The sequence below is a fragment of the Zootermopsis nevadensis genome, unplaced genomic scaffold (assembly GCF_977971745.1).
Source record: "Zootermopsis nevadensis isolate Lab colony 2312 unplaced genomic scaffold, Znev_1.0 Znev_ptg000020l, whole genome shotgun sequence".
NCBI lineage: Eukaryota > Metazoa > Arthropoda > Insecta > Blattodea > Termopsidae > Zootermopsis > Zootermopsis nevadensis.
In genome coordinates, this window is record NW_028259152.1 from 15,479,145 (window position 1) to 15,501,783 (window position 22,639).

General features: G+C 37.4%; 1 protein-coding gene across 4 annotated transcripts; it reads left to right on the forward strand.

Moving 5' to 3' along the window:
- Positions 1–556: 556 nt before the first annotated feature.
- On the forward strand, positions 557–22,186 carry LOC110835850 (dnaJ homolog l(2)tid, mitochondrial). 4 transcript variants are annotated; one of them, XM_022076511.2, is made up of 9 exons: positions 557–850; positions 3,956–4,182; positions 6,020–6,274; positions 7,085–7,253; positions 9,219–9,350; positions 10,146–10,339; positions 12,966–13,179; positions 17,242–17,344; positions 21,608–21,751. In XM_022076511.2, the coding sequence occupies exons 1-9, from the start codon at positions 673–675 to the stop codon at positions 21,612–21,614; spliced, it is 1,479 nt and encodes a 492-aa protein (XP_021932203.1). In that variant the 5' UTR covers positions 557–672; the 3' UTR covers positions 21,615–21,751. The 4 variants fall into 4 exon arrangements, with proteins under 4 accessions (XP_021932203.1, XP_021932202.1, XP_021932200.1 ...); XM_022076510.2 differs by lacking the exon at positions 17,242–17,344 and having other exon boundaries at positions 560–850; positions 3,971–4,182; positions 21,608–22,186; XM_022076508.2 differs by lacking the exon at positions 17,242–17,344 and having other exon boundaries at positions 561–850; positions 21,608–22,186.
- The last annotated feature ends 453 nt before the right edge of the window (positions 22,187–22,639 follow it).

Below are 22,639 nucleotides of genomic sequence, written 5' to 3' on the forward strand. Positions count from 1 at the left end.
GTAGAAAATTATTTATAAAATGTAATATTATTGAAGTTTGTAAATTATTGTCATAACTATGTCACTTATATTTGTATCAGAAACAAGTATTATATTTGTGCTATAACATGTTCTACACCCTTAACTTGGGCCTGGTAAGGTTCTATGTAATGTAAATAAATTCTTATGTTGTAGTCTAAAGTTTCCCAAATAGGTAGCAGCACACGCTTGTTCCCGAAGTCGGAGAAAGGTTTCCTAAGCGAGGACCTTTACAGAACGCAATATTGTATTTTAATATATGCAGGACCTTTGTAAAAAAGTCGTTTTCACATTTTCCAGTATTTCTAAACAACTTTCTTTGTGCTAGATGAAAATGACAATGGTTCACACCCAGTGACATGCCATAGAAAATATGGTGTTAACATGTCGGCGAAAATGAAGATGGTTGTTTTCTGTGTTGTAGAACCTTTGGTACTTTTTTTACCTCTGCAATTTTGGTAAGCTTTTACCGGACTACGGTTCGACAATTTATAGAAGGCAGCGTCCCAACTTAAAGCACCTAAGACATTTGCCGAATTTTACGTACTCTGTGGAAATGTTAATAAACAGTTCTCAGCATAAGATGATGTAATTTCAGTTATCTGTGATTATTACGAAACTCTGCGAAACAAATATGTTGCGAATTCGTTAAGCATGGCCACAATGCGGGGTTTCGTTGGTATTTTCGGTACCAGAAGTGTTAATTTAGTTGTATTACAGGTGGTAAATAAATTTCCATGTCGGTACTTTCATAAATGCGTAGAATGTGGATGGATCCATAGCTCGACATTAAGTTCTGCAGGAGTCTTGAAGAATGTTAAATTTAACCAACGTAAGCCATGTATTCTTAATTTGAAATTCACTTTCTTTTTTGACAGTATTAGGTGTACTTATTAGACGTGATTCATTCCTAAATATTTTTATAGGAAAGGGGCTGTGATGAAATGTGTGTAGTAATCCGTGTTTTGTACACTATCCGTCGGAAATGTGTTCAAACTGCGAGAGTATTGTTTTAGTAGATCAATATAGATGCATGTTATAGATCAGTGATGCACAGCCTTTAGGTGAATGTAGGTACACGTTATTGATCAGTGATGCATAGGTTTTTTCTGTGAAGGCACCTTATTAAGTGTGGTTTGTCCATTGGCTGCACAATGTATGTTTTATAAATAATAACGAAATTTGTTGCTGTTATTAATAGGAACTGCATTTGTAAGAGAAAGATGAATAAAAGTTTCTATTAATAAAAATTCATGTAATTAATATAATGTAATGCTCATAAATAATTTAAACAACAGCTTAAATGGCTGTCGTCTGGGTTGTAGCTCCGTGTAGTCAGGTTGGAATTTACCAGCATTTCAGAGATTCTTGCATGCCTCTGATCTTCATGATGATGAGTAAGCTGTATGTGAGGAATGTTTTTTTGCTATGGGAACCAGTCAACACAGAAATTTGATTGGACCAGTTGGGAGTAAGGTGAGGATTGAGTGAGGTCAAGGGAGCTAATAGGAGAGAGGGAGTATATCACAGTCTGGCCAGAATGGTGTGGAAAGGATCTACAAGAAGGAGAGAGAGCATAAAGGAAGTAAGCATTATAAGATCCCCAGGGGGGCCAGCAGAAAGATCACCAGACATGAGGGTAGATGGGAGGAGGAGGATAAAGAAGGGAAATATACAGGAGAGAAGATCACCTATATAACTTGAGAGTGGAAAGAGGAAAGAAGGAACTCGCCAGGGCTGGGTTAGTGCCCTGTAAAGAAGAGAGTGCTGGCATAGCAGCCAGGTTGGAACGCACTGTTGTTTCAGAGGCTTTCTGTGTCTTTTGAGAGAGTGGATGAGGACCTTCTGTGATGGGCTGTGGCAGAGGCCTTTCTCCCTGTTCATGTTATTGGAGTGCAGCTGAATCTTAATGGCATCCCTGATCATCCAGCCCTTGTATCTGGAGTTGGCAGAGAAGATGGTTGTGTTTTGGAATAGAATGCAGTGTCCCAGGTTATTGCTGTGTTTAGCCATATTTGATTTGTCTGGATGCTCCAGACAGATGTGCCTGGATGGTTTCAGTGGAACGGTTAGTCTTCCGTAGACTTGACCACACTCGCAGGGAATTCAGAACTCACCACGTGTCTTTAAATCCCAGTTCGTCCTTCACAGGTGGAAGGAAACTTATCTTCTTTGGGGCAAGCCTGCACATTTGATGTGCCCGAGCAGCAGAGTGCTGATGCAGTTGTAAGTCATGCTCATGTAGAGCAAGAAGATGAGTGAGAAAGGTTTCTCTGAGGCTGGTGCTACTCTTACTGGTGTGTTGAGAGCCTGCTGGTTGCTATAGCCATTCTGCCTGAAAGTGGTCCTAAGAAACTCTTTTTACTATGTAAGCATTCCTGTTCACAAAGGGATCTGACCCTGTATACCAGTATGGAATTACATCGTGTTTGTTGGAAAGATGGTGGTGAGACTAGGAGTTGAGGTATAGGTTAGTGTGCATGTGTTTTTGATAAATTTTGTGGCCTAGTGAGCCATCAGGTTTGTGGTAGATGTCGATATCAAGGATGGGAAGGTGGTTGACCCTTTCTGTCTCCACATTGAACTGAATGTTCTCATGGATACTGTTCTGGTGGTCAAGGAACTCTGACAGCTTTGCCTGGACCATGTGGCCAGAAGATGAACTTGTCATCCACATAGTGAAATGAGTAGAGGGGCTCCTGGGCCACCCCCTCCAATATCATTTTTTAAAAGTGTTTTATGAAGAACTTTGCAATGGCATGGGACAGTGAAAAATCCATAGCCACACTGTCAATCTGCTTGTAGAATTGTTAGATGAAACCGAAAGAGGAAGAAATAAAAATGTCTTCATTAAGCTGCTGGGTCAGGAGGTGCATGGCTTCTGTAATGAGTACCATGAAACATTGGTAAACGTCTACTAGAATACATGGCACTATAACCCAGAAGACAGCCATAATCATAGGTTTGTTGTCTTCATATGATGTTTTAAAAGGGTTAGCAGATGCTCTGAATGTGCTTCTCTGTCTTTCAAGTCTATAAATGTGTCCGAATGACTGCTAGAGGTGTTTTATGTGTTGGACATACCGACTACTATTCCACTTGTATTGTTGGAATAATTTGCGTCAGTTTGTAAGGTGGGAAGAATTCTTTAAAAGTTGTAAATGAAATAATGATAACTTCATTTTGAAGGCTGATATATTGTTGCATAATTCCCTTACAATCTGACATCTCCATTGTGGAATGCAATTTATGTCATTCAGATGCCCAAAAATGTTGGTGTCATATATTGATGGTATTTTCTATGTGTATATCTCAGTTGTGACAACTTCCAGGCGATTAGGTCCCTCTACATTTTTGTTTTGTGGTATACTAGACATTCCTGTCATAAGTGACTACCTTTTTCCCCACACCATGTATAGCAAAATTAGGTTTTTTCTGTTTAAGAAGTCTGTTTTTGCAGGAGATGGGTAAAAGCATTTCGAAGTCAAAGCTGAGTGCATTTAATCCACCAGAGATTAATGTGTGGTACCGTTTCTAGTTGGATAAAATGCATCATGAGAGCTTTGTAATTTGTGTTCTTTATCAAGTATTGTTTGGGTGATTAAATGAAAGAGAGTATGGTGGATTGGGCATGTATCATGTATGGAGGAGGATACTGATACATGCCTACAAAATTTTGGTCAAAAAACCTGAAAAGAACATACTCTTGAGCAGAAGTAGGTATAATTGGAAGGATACTATTAAAACTGACTTTTAAGTAAGCCACTTATATCCTCTGCCATACTGATATTCTTCCTCACATATTATTAGCGACCTATACCTGTGGTGGTTAGAGATATTACTTACCTGTAGGTTGTGCAAACTGTTTCTTGTCAGAATGTGAGTATTGTGCCCTAGTGTAACATGACCTTGGACACTTTCTTTTAATACTGCAAAGGACTTTTAACAGCAGGAACAGTATGTCTTAGTCGATACATCCACCGATCGTCAACATACAAGCAAAAGAAAAGGGACTACTATGAAATACTTGGTGTTTCCCGGAATGCTTCAGCAAAAGATATTAAAAAATCTTACTACCAGCTGGCAAAAAAATATCATCCAGATACAAATAAAGGTGACCCAGATGCTGGACGCAAATTCCAAGAAGTTTCAGAAGCCTATGAAGTAAGTATGTTCATGTTGCACAAGATGAGTGCTCAGAAGTATGCTTGTCCACTAGCCATGGGTAAGTTAAAAAACAGGTGGCTAGTTCAGCTTTTGTCTTGGTGTAAATACATTGAAATTCAGTAGAATATAATCCCATTTTTAATTAATATAGTGCTGAAATGAACTGTATAAGTGCTACCATAATAAAAATATTGATTAAGCATGCTGTGAGTATGTGGGTTTTGATAACATATTGAATTTCAGGCACTGGAATTTACTTTTCTAATGTAAAAATGTAATGGTTCATAGAGAATTAGGTTGGAGTGGTATGGATTGGATTCATCTGGCTTGGGATATGGACCAGTCGCAGGGTCTTGTGAACACAGTAATGAACCTTCGGGTTCCATAAATGTTGGGAATTTCTTGAGTAGCTGAGTGACTGTTGGCTTCTCAGGAAGGACTTGGCTCCATGGAATAAGTAATATGATATTAGGGATGAATGATGGATAATTGTCATTGTTTTACAGATGTTACTTTGCCTTTATCTGAAAGTGGCACTGAACAAACATTTTTAATCTAAGATGGGTAAGCTTTTGTAAAATAGTGCTACCTTTTCTGGTATTTTGCTTATGTGTAGGACGTCTAAATTGTAATTCTGATGCCCTGCACAAGATGTTATGAGCAGAACTGGAGAAAATTAGACGTTCTGTAGAACTTCTGAAAGCACCTGTTCTTTATCTGGTCTTTCATGAAACAGACTGTACAAAAGTATAAAGTGAAGCTTTCACGGTGACTGAAGTTAATGAAAGACTCGCGGGTTACAAGCCGCATCAGGTGGCTGAACGGTGAATAAATTATATCCTCCGCCAACTTTTTGAGAGCAATCTCTGCTCTCATCTCCAGTTCCAATCAGCGAGTGTGTTACAGAGGACCAGTTTTGTAATGCAGTGGCCTTGAGGATGAGAGCGTGTGTGTGTGTTTTACGTGATTTTTCTAGAAACTGCTATATGCGTGACAGGATGTCAGCAATGAGCAGATTGGGGTCATTGTCTAAGTGAATTTTTGCAGTGATTGGAACCATGGTCATTGTTACAACTGTGAACCTATATAATTGTTGAAGTACATTGTTGCACTGTGAATTGGGTTCACTATTGAAACACATTTGTGCAAGATTGTGAACTGAGCTGGTTGTTGGAGCTTGTAACAATGCAGACTCAGATCAGTGGATCACATTTTTGCAATAGTAACCTCAGATCACATTGCATCCATTCTCTAAGACACCATTGTTGCATTTCTAATTTCATTGTACCCCAAAGAGTATGACTTTCCAATCTTGCTTGCATTGTGAGTTGTTAGGCCCTTTGTCCCAAGTTCAAAGCCAGAAGACCACTCGTTATTGGCTGTCAAAACTCCATATTCAGTATATTTATATCTATTCTCCATAAGTGATGGTTATTTCCTCCAGCTGGAACCTGAGAGTGGGCCATGCTGTGGCGATGAGGGCCCTAGCGAACGTGGCACCAATTAAAAACAGGGCAACTTTATACTAATAAAAGTGGCAAATAGAATTTTAACATATTTTCTTTGTATTTTTGGACACAGTTTGAATTAGTTTGTGAATTGTGCAAGTATATATAGTTAATTTTATGCCTCATGAATTTTGAATTTTTTATATTTTGAGAAGGACTAATTTTAGGATTGGGATATATGAATGTATTGATTGAAATTAATGGTCAGAAAGACAAGCCATGGGTTTGTATTTGCGGCATTCTGTCCAAGTGGGAAGCAGTGTTGTGTAGAAGTTAGGGGAGTAATAATTTTAATGTGTTATGTGATGACCTGTTTTGTCCTGTAGGTGCTCAGTGATGATGCCAAACGCAAGCAGTATGATGCGTGGGGCACAACATCAGAACAGATGGGAATGGGTACTGGAGGGATGGGTGGAGCAGAAGGACAAAGGTTTAGCCAAAACTGGCAATTCAGATCTTCCATTGATCCTGAGGAGCTTTTCCGGAAAATTTTTGGTGATGCCGGCTTCAAGAGTGGTAGATTTGGAACTGAATTTGAAGACTTTGCAGAGTCTAGTTTTGGATTTGGTGCTGCTCAAGAGGTAGGAAATACTTGATGTTTCAAATAGTATTCTGCATACCAGAGTTTATTGTGTGTCATGGTGTGCATAATATTAAGCAGTTTTTTTCTAAGAGTTTTGAAGGCAAGTGCACTGTACTGACGTTTTGCGGAGCCACTATATTCTATACAGCTTTCCTTTATTTTAAGCTGAGTTGTGCAATTTTAATCAAGAGAAAAACAACTTAGATTTCAGGTTCTCGTGGCAGAAAGTTTGAAGATGACAACCTTCTGGGATATTGCAGTGTGTAGTCTTGTAGAAGTTGACCGACAAATCAGGTGTGTGTACTGCCTCTGTTATCAGGCTCTTTGCCTTTATGATGGAGGCATTATGTACTTTTGAAAATATTTGTCAGTTGTACAAGATTACATGCCACAGTAATATCCCAGAAGGCTGTCACCTTCAGAAACTAAACTTGTTTTCAGTATAAAAGGTGAATGAAGTAGAATTTATTTGCCAAATATATGGAACAATTAAATGTATTTAATGTGCGCAGTGATGGAAGAACACATACTTTCAAGTAGGGCAACATTCTGGAATTAATTTAAAGGGATTCTCAGTGACTTTGAGACACATTATTTAGTTTCAGTAGATTGTCATTCCTTTGTTTTTTATGCATTTTTATTGGGCGGGAACTGAAGTCAGGTGAAATTGGTCTTTGTCGTCTTATAAAAGTGCATTCACCATTGTCTTTGTTTAAAAGAATTTGGAAAACAGTCTGAATGAGTTTAGTGTCTTCATGAAGAGATCAAATGTGAGAACTAATTTAAACATGGTAAATTTGTGTTATAGGTGGTAATGAACCTCACATTCTCTCAAGCAGCAACTGGTGTTAACAAAGACATTCATGTAAACATGGTGGACACATGTCCAAAGTGTAATGGGTCACGTTCAGAGCCTGGTACCAAAGCAGTGAAGTGTTCTTACTGTAATGGGACAGGCATGGAAACCATAAGTACAGGTAACTATTTAGAGGAAAATAATTTATGGAGGTAGATTGATGTAAAATAGTGAAAAAGGAAACCTACTGAGTAGGTAAAACTGATGTATTACCTCTTTTTGACTTTTCCTGTGCAGTGAAAAATGTCCAGTCATCAGTTATTGCATATCTAACTTGGAACTGCTTTGGATGAGCAAAATGTTTGTGCAGGGTTCTGTAATTTATATTTGTCAGTGTAATACACTAAAATGTTATTACATTTTAATATTTCAAGGCTCTTCCATTCTTGTACTATGTACTGCGAGATGCTGAAAATACTGTATGGTATTAATCTTATTGTTGTATGTAACCAAACTTTATGGTCGAGTGGTTAGCTTTCTTGCTTTGTATTTAGCACCACAGTTGACATCCTGGTCCAGGGACCGACTATACTGACAGGTTTTTTTTTGTAATGTCTTCTTGTATCTCCTGGCAAATGCTGGGGGCAGTCTTTTTTTAACCCTTACCAAGCATTTTCTTTTTGTCTGTACACTTTTTTTAAACTGATATTATTACAAAACATGCATAAACCTGCTTAAAGTATAAAAACTAGAAGATAACATGTGGTAATTGAGTTTCGCTGTGTATATGTTTTATTAATAGCAAAAAAAAAGTGATTTGTAACATGATAGTTGACTTTCATTTTGTAGATGCTCCATTATTTGCTAAAGCTGAGTTATAACTTGATGCAGATATCTAATTGTAAATATTACGCATGTTTCTGTGCACTCATAACTGAATAAACACCACAGAACAGACTCCTTGAGAAGGTAATAGGTCAGGTTGTTACCCAACTACATAGATAGTTAAGTTTCTCATCTGTTTAGGAATTTGAGTTTATTTCTGTGTTCACAGAAGCTTGTGACCTGTCTGTATTCTGAGTCCCTGTGTAACTTTTATGGCATTCTGAATTTTTATGATGAGGAGGCATTAGCCCCTTAGCCTGCCCCAAAGATGTAGGACTACCCCTTGTTTGCTGTCCGTAATGTGCTTATTCAGTATGTTTGCAGCTGCCCTTCAGATTTGGAGATCTGCTTCACCCACAACATGAGGGTGTGCTGTGCCTTGGTGACAAGGGACTCACTCAATATGGTCATTGCACTCACTACTCACTGAAATTTGTTACTTTCCTCACAGATTTATTACTGCTTACTGACAGGTCAATACAGTTACTTAGAACTTTATATATGAAAATGTTTTATGACTGTGATTATACTTCATAAGTTAATTTTCAGTCATATATTGTTGTTCAGAACATGCAGACAGTACCGTATGAAAGAAATACAGTTAGCACTGGCATTAACTCTGGTTGTCCATTTATAATTGTAACAATTTAGAAATTTTTCAGAAGATTTTGATGTGGTACATTTCAAAACACTTATCTGGGTGTAAAATTAATTTTTTTATTGCGTATCCTGCAGTAATATATTTTTTCTTTGCACAGTTTGTTTGCCTTACACAGAAACAGGCAATGGGCCCCCATTTCCTTTTTGTCACGTAAGTTGGGTTTACCATTTCATCTTTCTTCAGGTGGGTGACTGGATGATATGCCTCACTTAGCCTTCTGTATTTTTCCACTAGTGCTCATTCTTTCATGTGCTAGGGATTTTACAAGTCTTTATCTGAACTTATGAGTCTTAGGCCTCTTATTGTGTTGTCCCTAAACCAAGACACACAGTAAGTATGAATTCACTACAGTGACTTACAAGAGCCAGGATAACATTTTTATAACTCACTTCATTCTTAGCTGCTGCTTTGTGTGTGTGAACTATATTCCAACAGTGACCTTGGTCATGCATGTTGCATAGTTCATGTCGTATATTTGCAGTATTGTAAACAAGTTTTATTATGTATTTCAAATCATATTTCCTTCTACAGATTTTGGTACATTTTCAATATTGTTTCCTGCATGTTGCTAGTTTAAATTTCTTTCTTATATCCGATTAGGTCCATTTGTTATGCGATCAACATGTCGATATTGCCAAGGAACTAGAATGTACATCAAATTTCCATGTTCTGAGTGTGAGGGGAAAGGCAGTAGTGTGCAGCGCAAGAAGATCACTGTTCCAGTGCCTGCAGGTGAGAATGTTGTGGGCATTGATACACTGAATAATAATTTTGAGTTTTATTTTTTCTGTCATTATTAGTTGGGTGGTTGTCCATTGGTATCCGTTGCTGCCATGTTTGTCTTAAGGTGGCGACTGACTTGTAACATTTACTCGTAATGTAACATTCGCGGCGAGCATGTTACATTACACCACAACTGGTGTGGCATATCGAATGCTCGTTTTGAACACTCGGCTCGACTGTGCTCGTGTGTGCTCCATTCATTTCATTCACTATGTCGGACGTGGAGGTTGTGTTATCTTTTTTTCATTTAATACGCTACTGTTATCTAAAGAACTCGTGAATGCTCGTTACGACGCCGCTCGACTGACTGACTGACTGACTTGTAATGTAACACTCTAAGGGATTCGCGGAAAAAACCGACAACACGATGGAGCGCCCGCGAGCGTGAGCGGCTCCGTTCGCTGTCTTTACTTGTGTAATGCTCGATTTGTAACACGTTACATTACAGGCAAATGTTACAAGTCAGTCGCCACCTTTACAGATTGTGCCTTTTGCCAGTCTGTAGGAAATTGGCGAGCTGGTGTGCCATTCAGTCAGGGCAGTTATACCCATAAAGAACTTATGCCACTGATTCTCACATATAAGCACAAAATGCATATTTTGCCATGAGGGTACTGAATGGGTTGTGACAGTAGTCTTGTCTGTCGTTTTGACTGGTGACCATCCATCACAATAATATATGAGTGTTGGCCATCACACCTTTATTTTCATTGATCAGATGTTATCAGTCTTCTTGTGTTACAGGTGTGGAAGATGGTCAGACTGTTCGTATGCCTGTTGGAAGGAAGGAAATATTTATCACATTCAGGGTAGAGAAGTCTGATTACTTCCGTCGTGATGGAGCTGATATTCATACTGATGCTAACATCTCAGTATCACAAGCTATTTTAGGTGGAACAATTCGAATCAGGGGAATCTATGAAGATCAGACTGTACAGGTATAATTGCAAAATTACATATCTCATGTGGAGAGAGTCATTAGCTATGTTAATGAAAATTCACTTCTTGCAGCCCTAATCCTATCATGTGTTTCAGGAGGTCAATCCAACAGGTGGGAGATCTGCCTCTTGGTCAACCTCTGTTCATTTTCCCTTCAATTACAAGTTTCTCCATAGCATTTCTTTGTCCCTTTATGTGTCCAAAGCATTTTAAGTAGGACCCTCTGATTCTGGAAGAAAGATGTGTTTGAATGTTAAGTTCTTCAATTACAGAGTTATTTGTGCAGTGTTGTGTCCGGCGTATTCTTAATATTCTTCAGTACACCCACATTTCAAAAGCAATTGTTCTTCATTTATCATTATTTTTTATTGTCCACATTTCTGCTGTGTAAGTTGCAATTGGGAAGATAAATGTAGAAGTCAGTCTGAGTTTAGTGTTCATTGATATGGAAATATATTTTCAAATTTTTGTTAGTTTTATAGTTGATGGTCTTGCTATGGCTAACCTGTGTTTTATCTTGTCCTTACTACCAGAATTTGTTATTAGTTTTCCCAAATAGATTAAACTTTGGACCAACTCAAACCCTGTGATGCTGCGCATGTGGGGTAAGTTGTTATTTGTTCTAGATATTATCATGACCTTTATTTTGTTCCTGTTGAGTTCCAGGCCATAAATTTTACTTATTGTTGTTAACATATCCGTGATGGCTTCTAATTCATTCTGGTCAGACGCAGTTAACGTGGTATTATCAGCGTACCTTACGTTATTTAATTTCATGCCACCTATGGATATACCACCTGTCCGTTCATCCTTTACTTCTCGGAACACATATTCACTATATATGTTAAACAGCATTGGAGATATAATACGTCCCTGTCTTATTCCAATTTCAGTTTTAGAATGTCCAAGAGTGTTTTGTTGATCTTCATTCTAGTTGTATTGTTCTCATACAATTTTTAGTTTAGTTTAATGAGGTAGTGTGGTGTGCCCATTTCTTCAAGTATCTGCCATAGCCCATCCCATTTTACCTTGTCAAAGGCTTTAGTGTAATCCACAAAGCAGAAGTAAGCAAGCCTTGATGTTAAATTATCTGGCCTTTTCAATAACTTGTTAAGCATTCAGTATTTGTTCCTTTTCCTGGCTCATCTGATATCTTGGGTAAAAGAAAAGTTTTTATTCTCTCATTTATAATAGTAAAGTTTTGCTAGCATGTGATATTAATGATATTGTCCAAGAGTTTGTGCAGTCTCTTGGTGATTCTTTTTTGTGTAGAGGGACAAATATTGATTTGCACCATTCAGACTGCCTCTTTTCAGTCTCTGAGATCTTTCGACACAATAAATGTATGATGTAAATGAGGCAAGCAGCTGGGTTTTTGGTGATGTTTTATGTTAAAACTATTTATTATAAATTATGAAGTGTAAATACAAACATTCTAATGCTTACTGTGTTGATTGTTTTTGACACACGAAACACATTTTTCAACAAAACTTGCATAAATGTAATGTATTGTTTTACAACGATGTACACTGACAGCTGACAAGGGATGCTAGAGCTGTTAGCATAGAGTTGGGCAGGGGACTTCACCATAAAAGACTGATGTCATACAGATGTGTTATGCAGGATGTTGGGCTAGGATGGATTATTTGGAACCAGCAGAAAATGGACATGAAATTTGGAGTCTGGAATGTCAGGAGTTTGTGTGCTTTATGTTTTTTCAAAACTGTTAAAGAGAATTTGCAAAGTATAAGTTGCAATGGAGGAGGTCAGATGAGAAGGGGTGGCACTGAACTGGAACAAATTGTCCATTTTACTATGAAAATGGAAATGCTGCCTTTTGTACACAAGGGAATCATACTAGTAATCACTAGTGCCTGAGCCTATTTCTTTTGAGGTTGAGATTAAAGAGTTATAAAGAAAGGTTGAAAGCTTAACAAATTGAAGATGCTGAAGATCTTTTTCAATGTAAGCCTTAATACATTTTGATTTCTATGAGTGTGAAACTTGGTCTTTCATACTGCAATTTTGAGGGTGTAGAGCTCCATAATTTGCACTCTTCACCAAATGTTATGTTTATATCAAGGAGGAATGATTGTAAATGTGTATAAAATTTTAATTGGAAAACCAGAGGGAAGAGAGTACTCCAGGAGACCAAGGAATAGATAAGACGATAATGCTAGACTGTATTGGGAGGGTGTGGACTGGATTGATGTAGCACGGGATACGGACCTGTGGTGGGCCCTTGTGAACATAGAAATTAACCTTATTGTTCCATGAAATGTAGAGAACTTTCTCAGTAGCTAAACAACCATCCTTAGGACTCTGTTCCATAGAATTCAGTTATTTACAATTAGGGTTACGTCTGTCAGTTACGACTCTGAATTTTGCAAGCTAACCTTAACAGATTTCTGTCTTCCGGATGGTCATTTTGTCAGCTTAGTATAACAGCAGAGATATTGGCACCTGTTGGTATTTGAAAAATTTTATTTTAATTTTACAATATAGATGCCACTGATGCAGATGCACTGTTTATATTGGAAGTGTTGAACAAAGTTCATTGCATTCCCTCATTACGAAGATAGGTGCTAATTGCCTGCATATCAGTCTTTGACCCTCTTGTTGTAGATTGCACCTGGAACCTCATCACACACTCGAATAAGACTCAGCGGGAAAGGGATGAAGAATGTTAACTCATATGGCTATGGCGACCATTATGTGAATCTCAAAATTTCTGTACCTAAAACACTGAATGAAAAACAGCAGGCATTGGTCCAAACTTATGCAGAATTGGAAGAAGACACACCTGGAATTATTCAAGGCTTTACGTACAAGAAAGATGGTGAGTGCATAACATTTGATCAGTTTTGTTTATTGCTAATTTTAATGATATACCTTTATTTATGACATTTTCTCATCCTCATTTGTTATATACCACTGAGTGGGAGGATGAATTAGGAAGGGAATTGGCCATAGTACAGTTTAAGTTGCTGTTTAAACATTTGCTTGGTAAAGCTGAGGAAACCACAGATAAACTTTAGTCAGAATAGCCGACCTGTCATATTTAAGGAAATAAGACTTTAGTGATGTAGTGCTGTGAATTGGATTGATCTGACTACAAATTACCTATGACCCTTCATGTTTTTAAAAGCAAGCAGTTTTTGTTTCCAAATATTTGCTTAGAGCAGTGGTATTCAACCTTTCTTGTTCGCATACCCCCAGATATAATTTCTCTTCAACTTTGTACCCCCAAAGTTGTTGGTGTATAATTCAAGTTATACATAGTATATAATCTCCCAAATCGAATGTCCTTACGTCTGGTTCTCCTGTGGCTAACCCTAAATCTGACCCTGATTATTCAGTTTTTATCATAAAATAATATATATTTTTTAAATTTCACGTACCCCCTAAGATGTCTTCGCGTACCCCCGGGGGTACGTGTACCTCAGGTTGAATACCACTAGCTTAGAGTATACTGCTGGAAGAAGAATATGTGTGTGAAACACGTGATCTGTGCAGGACTTGGGGGACTGAGGTCTGTTGGGTTGTGACATCATATAGTTCTGCAGGTGTTTACCAAAGTTTCAGAAGAAAATATTGCCACCATCTTCAAGGTTGTAGTGAGACAAGAATGGGGATGTGTCGGGTGTATAAGGCGAGAGGTGAACAGTGGGAATGGGGGGAAAAGATAGACAACAGAGGGTTCCTAACTCTGTCGTGGCCTCCACTCATGTCTGACACAGTAGGCCAGTTTCAAAATAATATGGTTGGTATATAGTATCTTTCGCTGATAGAATATGGTAGTCACTTATGAGTCCAACATTGTCATATGCCACCAAGTAATGAGCACTTGATGAAAATAATTGAAAAAGTCATTTAATCAGTAGCACTCTTATTACTTACTGTTAATATTTCAGATAAAATTCTGACCTGCTGCTGGTGTAAATTCCACATTATGACTACACTAACACGCTACTTCATTTGTCTGGGAGCTATTTGTTGAGTGTGCATCAGGCCAACCACATAATTCTATCCAACCATGAAGTCAAATTTAAACTAACACGAAGTAGAGATTTTGGGAAAGTAATAGCTAGTCAAGAAATTCCTCGTTTTTTACGAAACCTAAAGGTTCATTATCATATTCACAAATGCCTATCATTGGCCCTTATCCTGAGCCAGATGAATCCAACACACACTCCCACTCTGTTTCCGTAAGATCTGTTTTAATAGCATCCTCCCAGTATCATTAGACTGACAAGCAGTCTACATGATTCTTGATTATAGTTTCAGTGTTTATCAGGAATCCTCATGTTTCAACCTTAGTTGGTCATCTTCAGGTGGTTCAATTTAGGTTTTCAAAACTAATGACTGCTAATTTGTATACATATTTTCTGTTGTTGACTTCACCATGTGATGGACTGTGTCTTAAGTAGCGTACCTATTTTAGTAGAGTGGACTGTTTTGATGCAGTTGCTGGTGGAAAACTGTAGTTGAATTAAAGTGGTTTGTTGAGGGGCAGATATGATGGTAATGCTCATGGATGGAGATATATGGGGTCCGCAGTTGCCGCGAAGTCTGAGGCGTGGGTCTCGTGCCGCTTGGTCATGGGGACCATGGGTTTGAATCCCACTCATGCCATGGATGTTTTTCTGTGTTGTGCTGTCCTGTAAATAGGTAGAGGCCTTGCGACAGGCCGATCCCTCGTCCAAGGAGTCCTACCGAATGTTTATAGATCAAGCCAACTAAAAAGTTGGGGACCCATAAATGGTACCGGAAAATGTAGAAAACATTGTTAAACCAGAAAAAGAAGAATATATATATATATATAGTGTTGGACATTCTGACAATATTGATTCCTATGTTTTTGTAGAGGTTTGTGATTGTTTTTGATCTGCTGTCCCATGTAAATAAATGTGGCCAGTTTCTTAGGTCTGTCTGGGGTTGAAAGATTTTGGTTGTATTAAGTTTGAGGAAGTATTGTGTGTAGTGTTGGGGAGGATATCCATTGTTGTTAAGAATGGTTTTGATTCTTTCCATTTCCATGTTTTGTTATTTATGAACAATGGGTATGTATGTATACGCCATGTTTAACATACAGTTTATGGCTGCTGTTTTATGATCTTGAGGGTGGCATTAGGTAGGGAGGATGATAATCTCGGTTGTGGTTGGTTTTCTTAAGATGTATTCAAGTGTGTGGTTGTTCTTGATGGTTAGATTAGAAAATTCATGGTGTTATGTTCTTTTTCCATCGCAAACTTAAGTCAGGGATGGATAGAGTTCATTACTTACAGCATATGTTCAGTATTGGTAATGTTTTTGTTGTATATGCTTAGAATGTCATATACATATCTGAAATTTCCAGTGATGTGAAATTGTTGTAGAATTTTAACCATATTGTGTTTATGTATTGTAAGAAAATTTCTGGTGAGAAATTGGAAGTTGGGACACCCGTACCTAGGCCATTCGTTTGTTCAAAATAACGATTGTTGAATTGAAATAGTTTTGGAAAACGACTGTTCTAATTAGGTTTGTTCTCTTGAGTTCTCTTCTAGTAAGTAAATGTTTTGGTGTAGTGAATAGATTATTATTTCCATAAAATGTTTGATTGGAATATTAGTATACTGTTGGTGACATCATACAAATATAAACCTGTGTTGTCATGATTGTACATATTGTTAATACAGCTAATCTCCCAATGTTTCATTCTCAAAATTAGGATGCATGTAATACACAAAATATATATTTAACCTTTGAGTTGTGGAATTTGAATGTGGTCATATGGTGTCAGTTTGCATTTCAGGTATATGGGAAGAACAGTTTTGTGTTTGGAATTGAGTTGCTGTACTTTTCTCTCAACTCTAGTTGCAGGATCTTTGGACAAGGGTTCATAAACTCCAGATTCAGGCAACATTTTCAACTTGTCCTTGCACTCGGATTTATCCAACACCACCATGTCTTGACATTCGTATATGCCTTCTCATAATTTTTATTGTTATTCTTATTATCTTCTTCTGACATTACCGTGTAGTTGTTCTGATCTAGGTTGGCCAGTGATTGAGATTAGCTCGTCGTAAGAGACTCAACAAAGTAGGTGCCTCTTTCATTATGTATGTAGATGAAGACATCCATTCCACAAAACATTATGTATTTTATAACATCAGAGGATGGACAAGATCCTAAAACCCAACAATTGGATCATATTATACTATTGTCAGAACCCTTCAGAATTGATCTGCATGTCAAGTATTTCTTGCTTTTCTATTGTCTCCAATTTTTACTTTGTTTAATAGGTACGAATACTATAACTTGTTTGAAATGTTCTTAATTATCGCTACAAAGGATCACTGCACTTGCACAAACTAAGCCTTCACCTTTGTTTCTGTGAGAGGCAGAAAAGAATATTAGGCGTATGGACAGATATCAGTATGTAATATATAAAACTGAAATACATCTTAGAAATATAGAATTGGATAACAGCACGCAAATATAATGGTAGTAGTAAGAAAATCGAACAGTTTCTATGTTACAAATACTTTCATGTTGGCACGTTACTTTATGGGCTCACAGGTTTTGAGATATTTTGCCTTTTTTGGGTGTTTATCTTCCCATAAATTGTTGGATAATGTTTGTTTTTGCACATTTTAGTCTTTGTTTCCAAATTATAATAAATCTTATGCTTGAATGAAAATAAAAGTAAAATATCTTCATCTTGTTGTGGGTAAATACAGTATCACTCTTTGACAAGTGTTTTGACATTAAAAATTTGGAGTAAAATGTTTTATTTCCTTCCTGCTCACTGTGTGAGCTGCTTGGCAGGTAAATCGTCATAATTTATTGGTACTACTCCAAACATAGCGACCCTCAAAAAGCAGTTTTCTTTTACTATTTCCTTTTGTTTGTGCAGGGACCAACCGACAAGGCCCGATGGCCGGGTCCCAAGAAGCTCAGGCTGAACAAAACAACAATGGAGGATTGCTTGGCAAGATTAAGAAAGCCTTTTCTAGGGGGTTAGAATCATTACAGTATGAACTTAAAAATGTTTTTAAATAAGAGTTTTTACTCTTCATGATCAAAATAATGTGCAATTCAGAACTCTGTACACCTTCATGTAATTCATGCTTTTCCTGGTTTTATACATGAGAATGTTCAGAATTTACTTTATTATCATTGAGATTTTAGGTTCTCACACAGTGAGTATGAAGGTGACTATCTTCCTTGTGAAGTTGTGCATGTAGTCTGGAAGAAGTTTGCAGATGTTTGCCGCCTATCCATCATCAGGGTTATGAGTAGGCCATGTGCGAGGAATTGGATTGAGGTATGGGAACTGGTAGGACAAGGTAGAGTCTGGGCTGAACCTTTGAGGAAGATGTTAAGGAATGGATAAGAGCAAGGGAGTTGGAGAATTGTGACCCACAGCCTGCGCAAAAGGGGAAAGAGAAATATGGGTCATCAAACAGGAGATGAGGATAAAATAAGTAAAGATGAAGGGGGTTATGAAGGATGAAAACAATGAAGTAAGAATATAGGATAAATTATAAGAGAAATAAGGATACAGGGGAGAAGACTGAAGGAAATGTGGACTAAATAACATAAGAGATGGGAGAGAGGAAAGATGGAACTATCCAGGATTGTGTTAGTGTCCTGAGAAGGCATGTCCAGGCCCAGTAGGCAGATCAAGACAAGTACTGCTTCCTTTGTCCTTTGAGGGAATGGATGTCTTGGGGTTATATACAGTGGCCCAGGCTAATGCTGTGTTTTACCATGGCTGATTTGTCAGGGTGCTCCAGATGTATGTGACAGTGTTGCTGCTTGATCCTGGTCTCGATCGAATATCTGGTCTGTCCAATATAAATCTCATCACACTCGCAGAAAATGCTGGAGTCTTGAGTTGCAAGTCATCTTTTGCAGGCAGAAGGGAACTGGGAATCTTCCAAGATCCACAGACTTGATGTTTTACTTGGGCAGCAGCCTGCTGATGTAGATGTATGTCGTGCTGTCAGAGTGCTGGAAGGTGACTGAGATAGGTTTATCCAGGGGTGAAGTAATTCTCTGTGGTGGATTGAGAGCCCATTGTATCTGCCAGTCTCTACACTTCATCATGTACACTTTCCTGGTCACAAAGAGATCTGGCCCTGAACACCGGCATTGAAAGTCCTAGTGTTCCAGTGAACTATCAGGTTTGCTGTAGATGTCAGCATCATGGAAGGAAAGTTGACCCTTTGAACTAGATGTTTTCATGGATATTGGTCAGGTGGTCAAGGAGGTCAGACAGCTTACCCCTGTGTCCTTCTTTTCCTAAACATTTTTTCCATCCTTTGACCTCCACCCCTCATTTTTTGCTTTGTCCTTGCATTTGTCGATCTCCCTTCCTCTTGACCCCCCACTGGGCCCTGATAAGGACCAATTTCGTTTCATCTTCCCCCCTATTGGCAAAGGTTCTACCCACCAGCCAAGTCTTCACATGCAGCTTACTTATTGCCCTGATGATGGAGTGACCAAGCACCTCTGAAACATTGGTAAACTTCTACCAGACTACACAGAGAAACATCCTAGAAGACAGTCATCCTAATTTATGTATAAAATTTGTTTGGCTGTACATTTTTAATAAATTAATGTTACAGGTTAGGTCAAAATGTCAATATTTATTGAAATATCCATGAATGGCACACCAAATGAAAGCCCCACTTAAGATCTTTCAGTTGGTACAATAATGAGCTCTAGGAGCAAAGTTATGAGCATTTTAATTAATCAGAACAAGGGAAGTTATGGAAAACGTAAAATTTCAGAATGCTGTGTCCCTGCAATTAATGGACACTGGAAGATGAATTTTTATATATATCATTTTCTAACGAGACCTAACAAGTCTGCACAATTTTATTAGAATTAGTAATAGTTAAGAGAAACCTTTCCCTTGAAGGTGTTGACTTGACGTGGATGATGGAATGACCCAGACATTCCCATATTACTGGAAACGGAAGGGGGCCAGGAATCTTAGTAACCAGAGTCAATTTAGGCATTTGCTTGCATTCAAATAAATATCTGTGTACAACTTTGGCTTTCAGATATAAGCCACATTGAACACTGAAAACTGTCCATTGTATTGGAAAATATTGCTGTTGCCATCTTTAGGGCATTTTTTACATTAGCATTTTTGGTAGCCTTATATAGGGCATGCAGTAGATGGAGAGTTGAATTTGATGGTACTGTTTGGTGGAGTAACACATTTGAGTGAATATTTGCTTTACTGCCTGGGGGTTGGTAAGTTGGTATCTACTCTTCTGTAATGGCATTCTATTTTGGAGCTAAAGTAGATGAGAGTAGGGAGGTTATTCACATTTATTTCAGTGAAATAAACTGTATTTCGGACAGAAAAGAAAAATGTTCTTCGTGAAAGGTTTGCCTCTTAATTTCACTAGATAAATATATTTATGAAACAACTTGTTTTAAAATACAGTTTAGTCAAGTGATACTCAAAACCATAAATAAAAAATGAAAGAATGACAAATTTTCAAATGAAGGGTCATTGTTCAATTTGCTTTTCTGCTGAAAATTTTCACTGGCTTGTAAGGGAATTTATGAATACACTTGATTAATGTAATATCCCTAGCTTCATAATAAATAAAGTTGCTATTTATCTGCATAAAATGTAGTTTTGTTTGTGATACAAGTGAGTGACAAGGCTAATCTTTATGGTCAGAATTTATCATTGTGCTTTTCATAGAAACTTTTCTAAGAATATGGAATACTGTAAAATGAAAACACATTTATCCAAGTACATACCAGTGTATTGAAATTTGTAATGGTGTAAGTTTCCTCCATGTTATATTCAGTCACACTCTTCGTAACTTTACTGTTGTGTTACAAGATTTATGATTTTGACAAACCAAATTATTTTTTGTTATCATGGGGAAGTTGTATTGTTAGTTTGCATAATACTAATTGTTAAAAGATACTAAAATTACATCAGTCAGACAGAAAATTACTTCAAAGGAGATGTGTTGTGTGTCGTTCTTAATGTCCTACCAGTATGAGAAGCTGCTTTTATATACCTGCCTTAAAACTTGAATTTGGCTTTAGACTTAATGCTTTAGAAATTGCCTTGCAAGAAACTCACCTTGATATCTTAGTTTTTGGCATTTTTTAAATCATAATTTAGTGGGAGGATGTTGTACTGTCACGATTATCAGCAATTAATTTGATGCTGGGTTCCTTGTTTGAATTGTTGGTTTATTTATCTCATTATTGTTACAAATAATTAAGTTCTTGCTTGTGTTTCTGTTTGTAAATCACAGTCTTGATTATTTTTCACATACTCCACGTTGATATTAACCATCCTCTTTGCATTCATATTCAGTTTAACCATAGCTACTACTGCACATTTCTTCAGCATTGCTCTGTCAAAACTTGCAACCCACTTGCCAGCAAACTACTCAGTGAACTGTTAACTTATATTGAATCAAAGTTGTCCATGTTTACCATTCGAGAGCCTTAGAGTTTATTTCGCCACACTAGCTGAAGCTGATGAAAGCATCTCATTTGATTTATGCGCTGACTTGGGTAATGTAATCACATGACTGGCCAGGCTGCCTTAGTGAGTATTTGAGACAGTATTAACAATGCAGTTTAGCTGTTACGGCATTTTAAAGCAAAGCCTGAAAATTTTTTTAGTTATCCACAAATGTATGTAGATACATCTACATACTTTGATAATAGAAGTAGTCAATTTTTTAGTGTTATACTTTTTCAAAACAACCATTTATAGACGACATTATGGGTAAGAGACATTTCAGTTCTTAAGGAATAAAAACCTTGGAAGCCGAGATACATATTATGAATACTGTTGGAAAGAAACAGAGTGGAAGCAAGCAGTATTAACAGGTGCATCCATTCTCTGTTAGCTGCGGATGTAATAGCTCATACTATACATTATTCCCATTAACTGAGCAGACATAAACATGAAAATGACAATAAAATTTGGCGTAGATATAGTGAATATAATTCAGGATCAGCGAACATAATGTCATTTGGTTCAGAAGCTATTAAAGAGACAGACATGGACAGATGGACATAACAATAAGTCCTAGTCTTCTGTACAAATAGTGCCGTAGATTAACGGATTTGTACTGAGTAGGATTTGACTGCTTTCAGTGATTATGGAATAATTGACAGTCAGCAGCAGCAGTAAGCATTCGAAGAACTCTGCTGCTTGCAGTCTTATTGAGTAATGCCCATTATTGCTGTTACATATAATTCTGTTGTCCCTCTTACAGGAAGTAGGTTTTGCATCACTGAGCCACAAGATCTTCTTCAGCTTTTACGAGCAGCACTTGGCAACTATGGAAATCAGAACAGTACATCCTCAGAACAAAAACCTGTAGCATCCAATACAGGTGTAAAGTCAAACAAATCTACAGCTCAGAAAATTGAAGGATGTGAGAGAATAGTAAGGAAGGTGGTAGACAACTTGGAAGAAGAGAAGGAATGTGATCCACAAAAAATGTCTAAGAACCAAGGGAACATGTAAAAGCAAATGTTTCTTTGTGCATTATGTTTCTGATGCTCTTATTGCTAGTGTTATATAGCTACGTTAACTGTGATTTAATCTTTAGAACATGGGCCATTTATAATACAGGCTTGTAAAAGGAAATGAGACATGAGATGACGGAACCATTCCTTCACTTGATAGATTGAATGAAAGCAGTTGTGTTGTCTGCTTGTGAAACTGAAAATTCTTACTGAAGAATGTTTGTACCTAGCTGTTGCAGATAGTCATACAATAATATCCCGTCATCTCCTTATGTTGCTTGTATTTGTATATAATGAGTAATAAATTTGGTGTTTTCCACTTAGCCTTTGTTTCTGACCTGTTTTTCCTTATGTTTTGAGAATAAATAGGCCTGTGGTGTTGCCATGTCTGTGTGTCCATTTCAATTTTTTGTTTGTGCTCCTATGGTTCAACTTAACCATTCAACTTAGTCTTATTTATAACATAGTGACAGCCTAGAATTTACATTCATTTTGTTCCTTGTCCATGTTATAATGATACTTTGTAAACTAATGAATAAAACATTGAACACTTTTCTTTGTGGAAAGTTCTCAGAAGTGTTTTGACATGACAGTCCAGTCAAAAATGGCCAGTGGGGTGCAGGGTTGAAATATAATTCAATACTGGAAGAGTAATATTAGGTTATAAATTGTGAACTGTTTGACAGTTAGTACAATCTGTTTTGACAGAGTAAAATCTTCACAGATTATCAGACTTTAAATTATACTCACGAGACCTCATGGGAGATTAAGTTGGC

What these genes read in the sequence shown, in the direction of transcription:
- LOC110835850 (XM_022076508.2), top strand. Translation starts at nt 673, where the DNA reads ATGGCCACAATGCGGGGTTTCGTTGGTATTTTCGGTACCAGAAGTGTT. An exon ending in GAATGTTAAATTTAACCAAC is followed by an intron (nt 851 to 3,955) that starts GTAAGCCATGTA and finishes AATACTGCAAAG; the next exon opens with GACTTTTAACAGCAGGAACA. An exon ending in AAGTTTCAGAAGCCTATGAA is followed by an intron (nt 4,183 to 6,019) that starts GTAAGTATGTTC and finishes TTTGTCCTGTAG; the next exon opens with GTGCTCAGTGATGATGCCAA.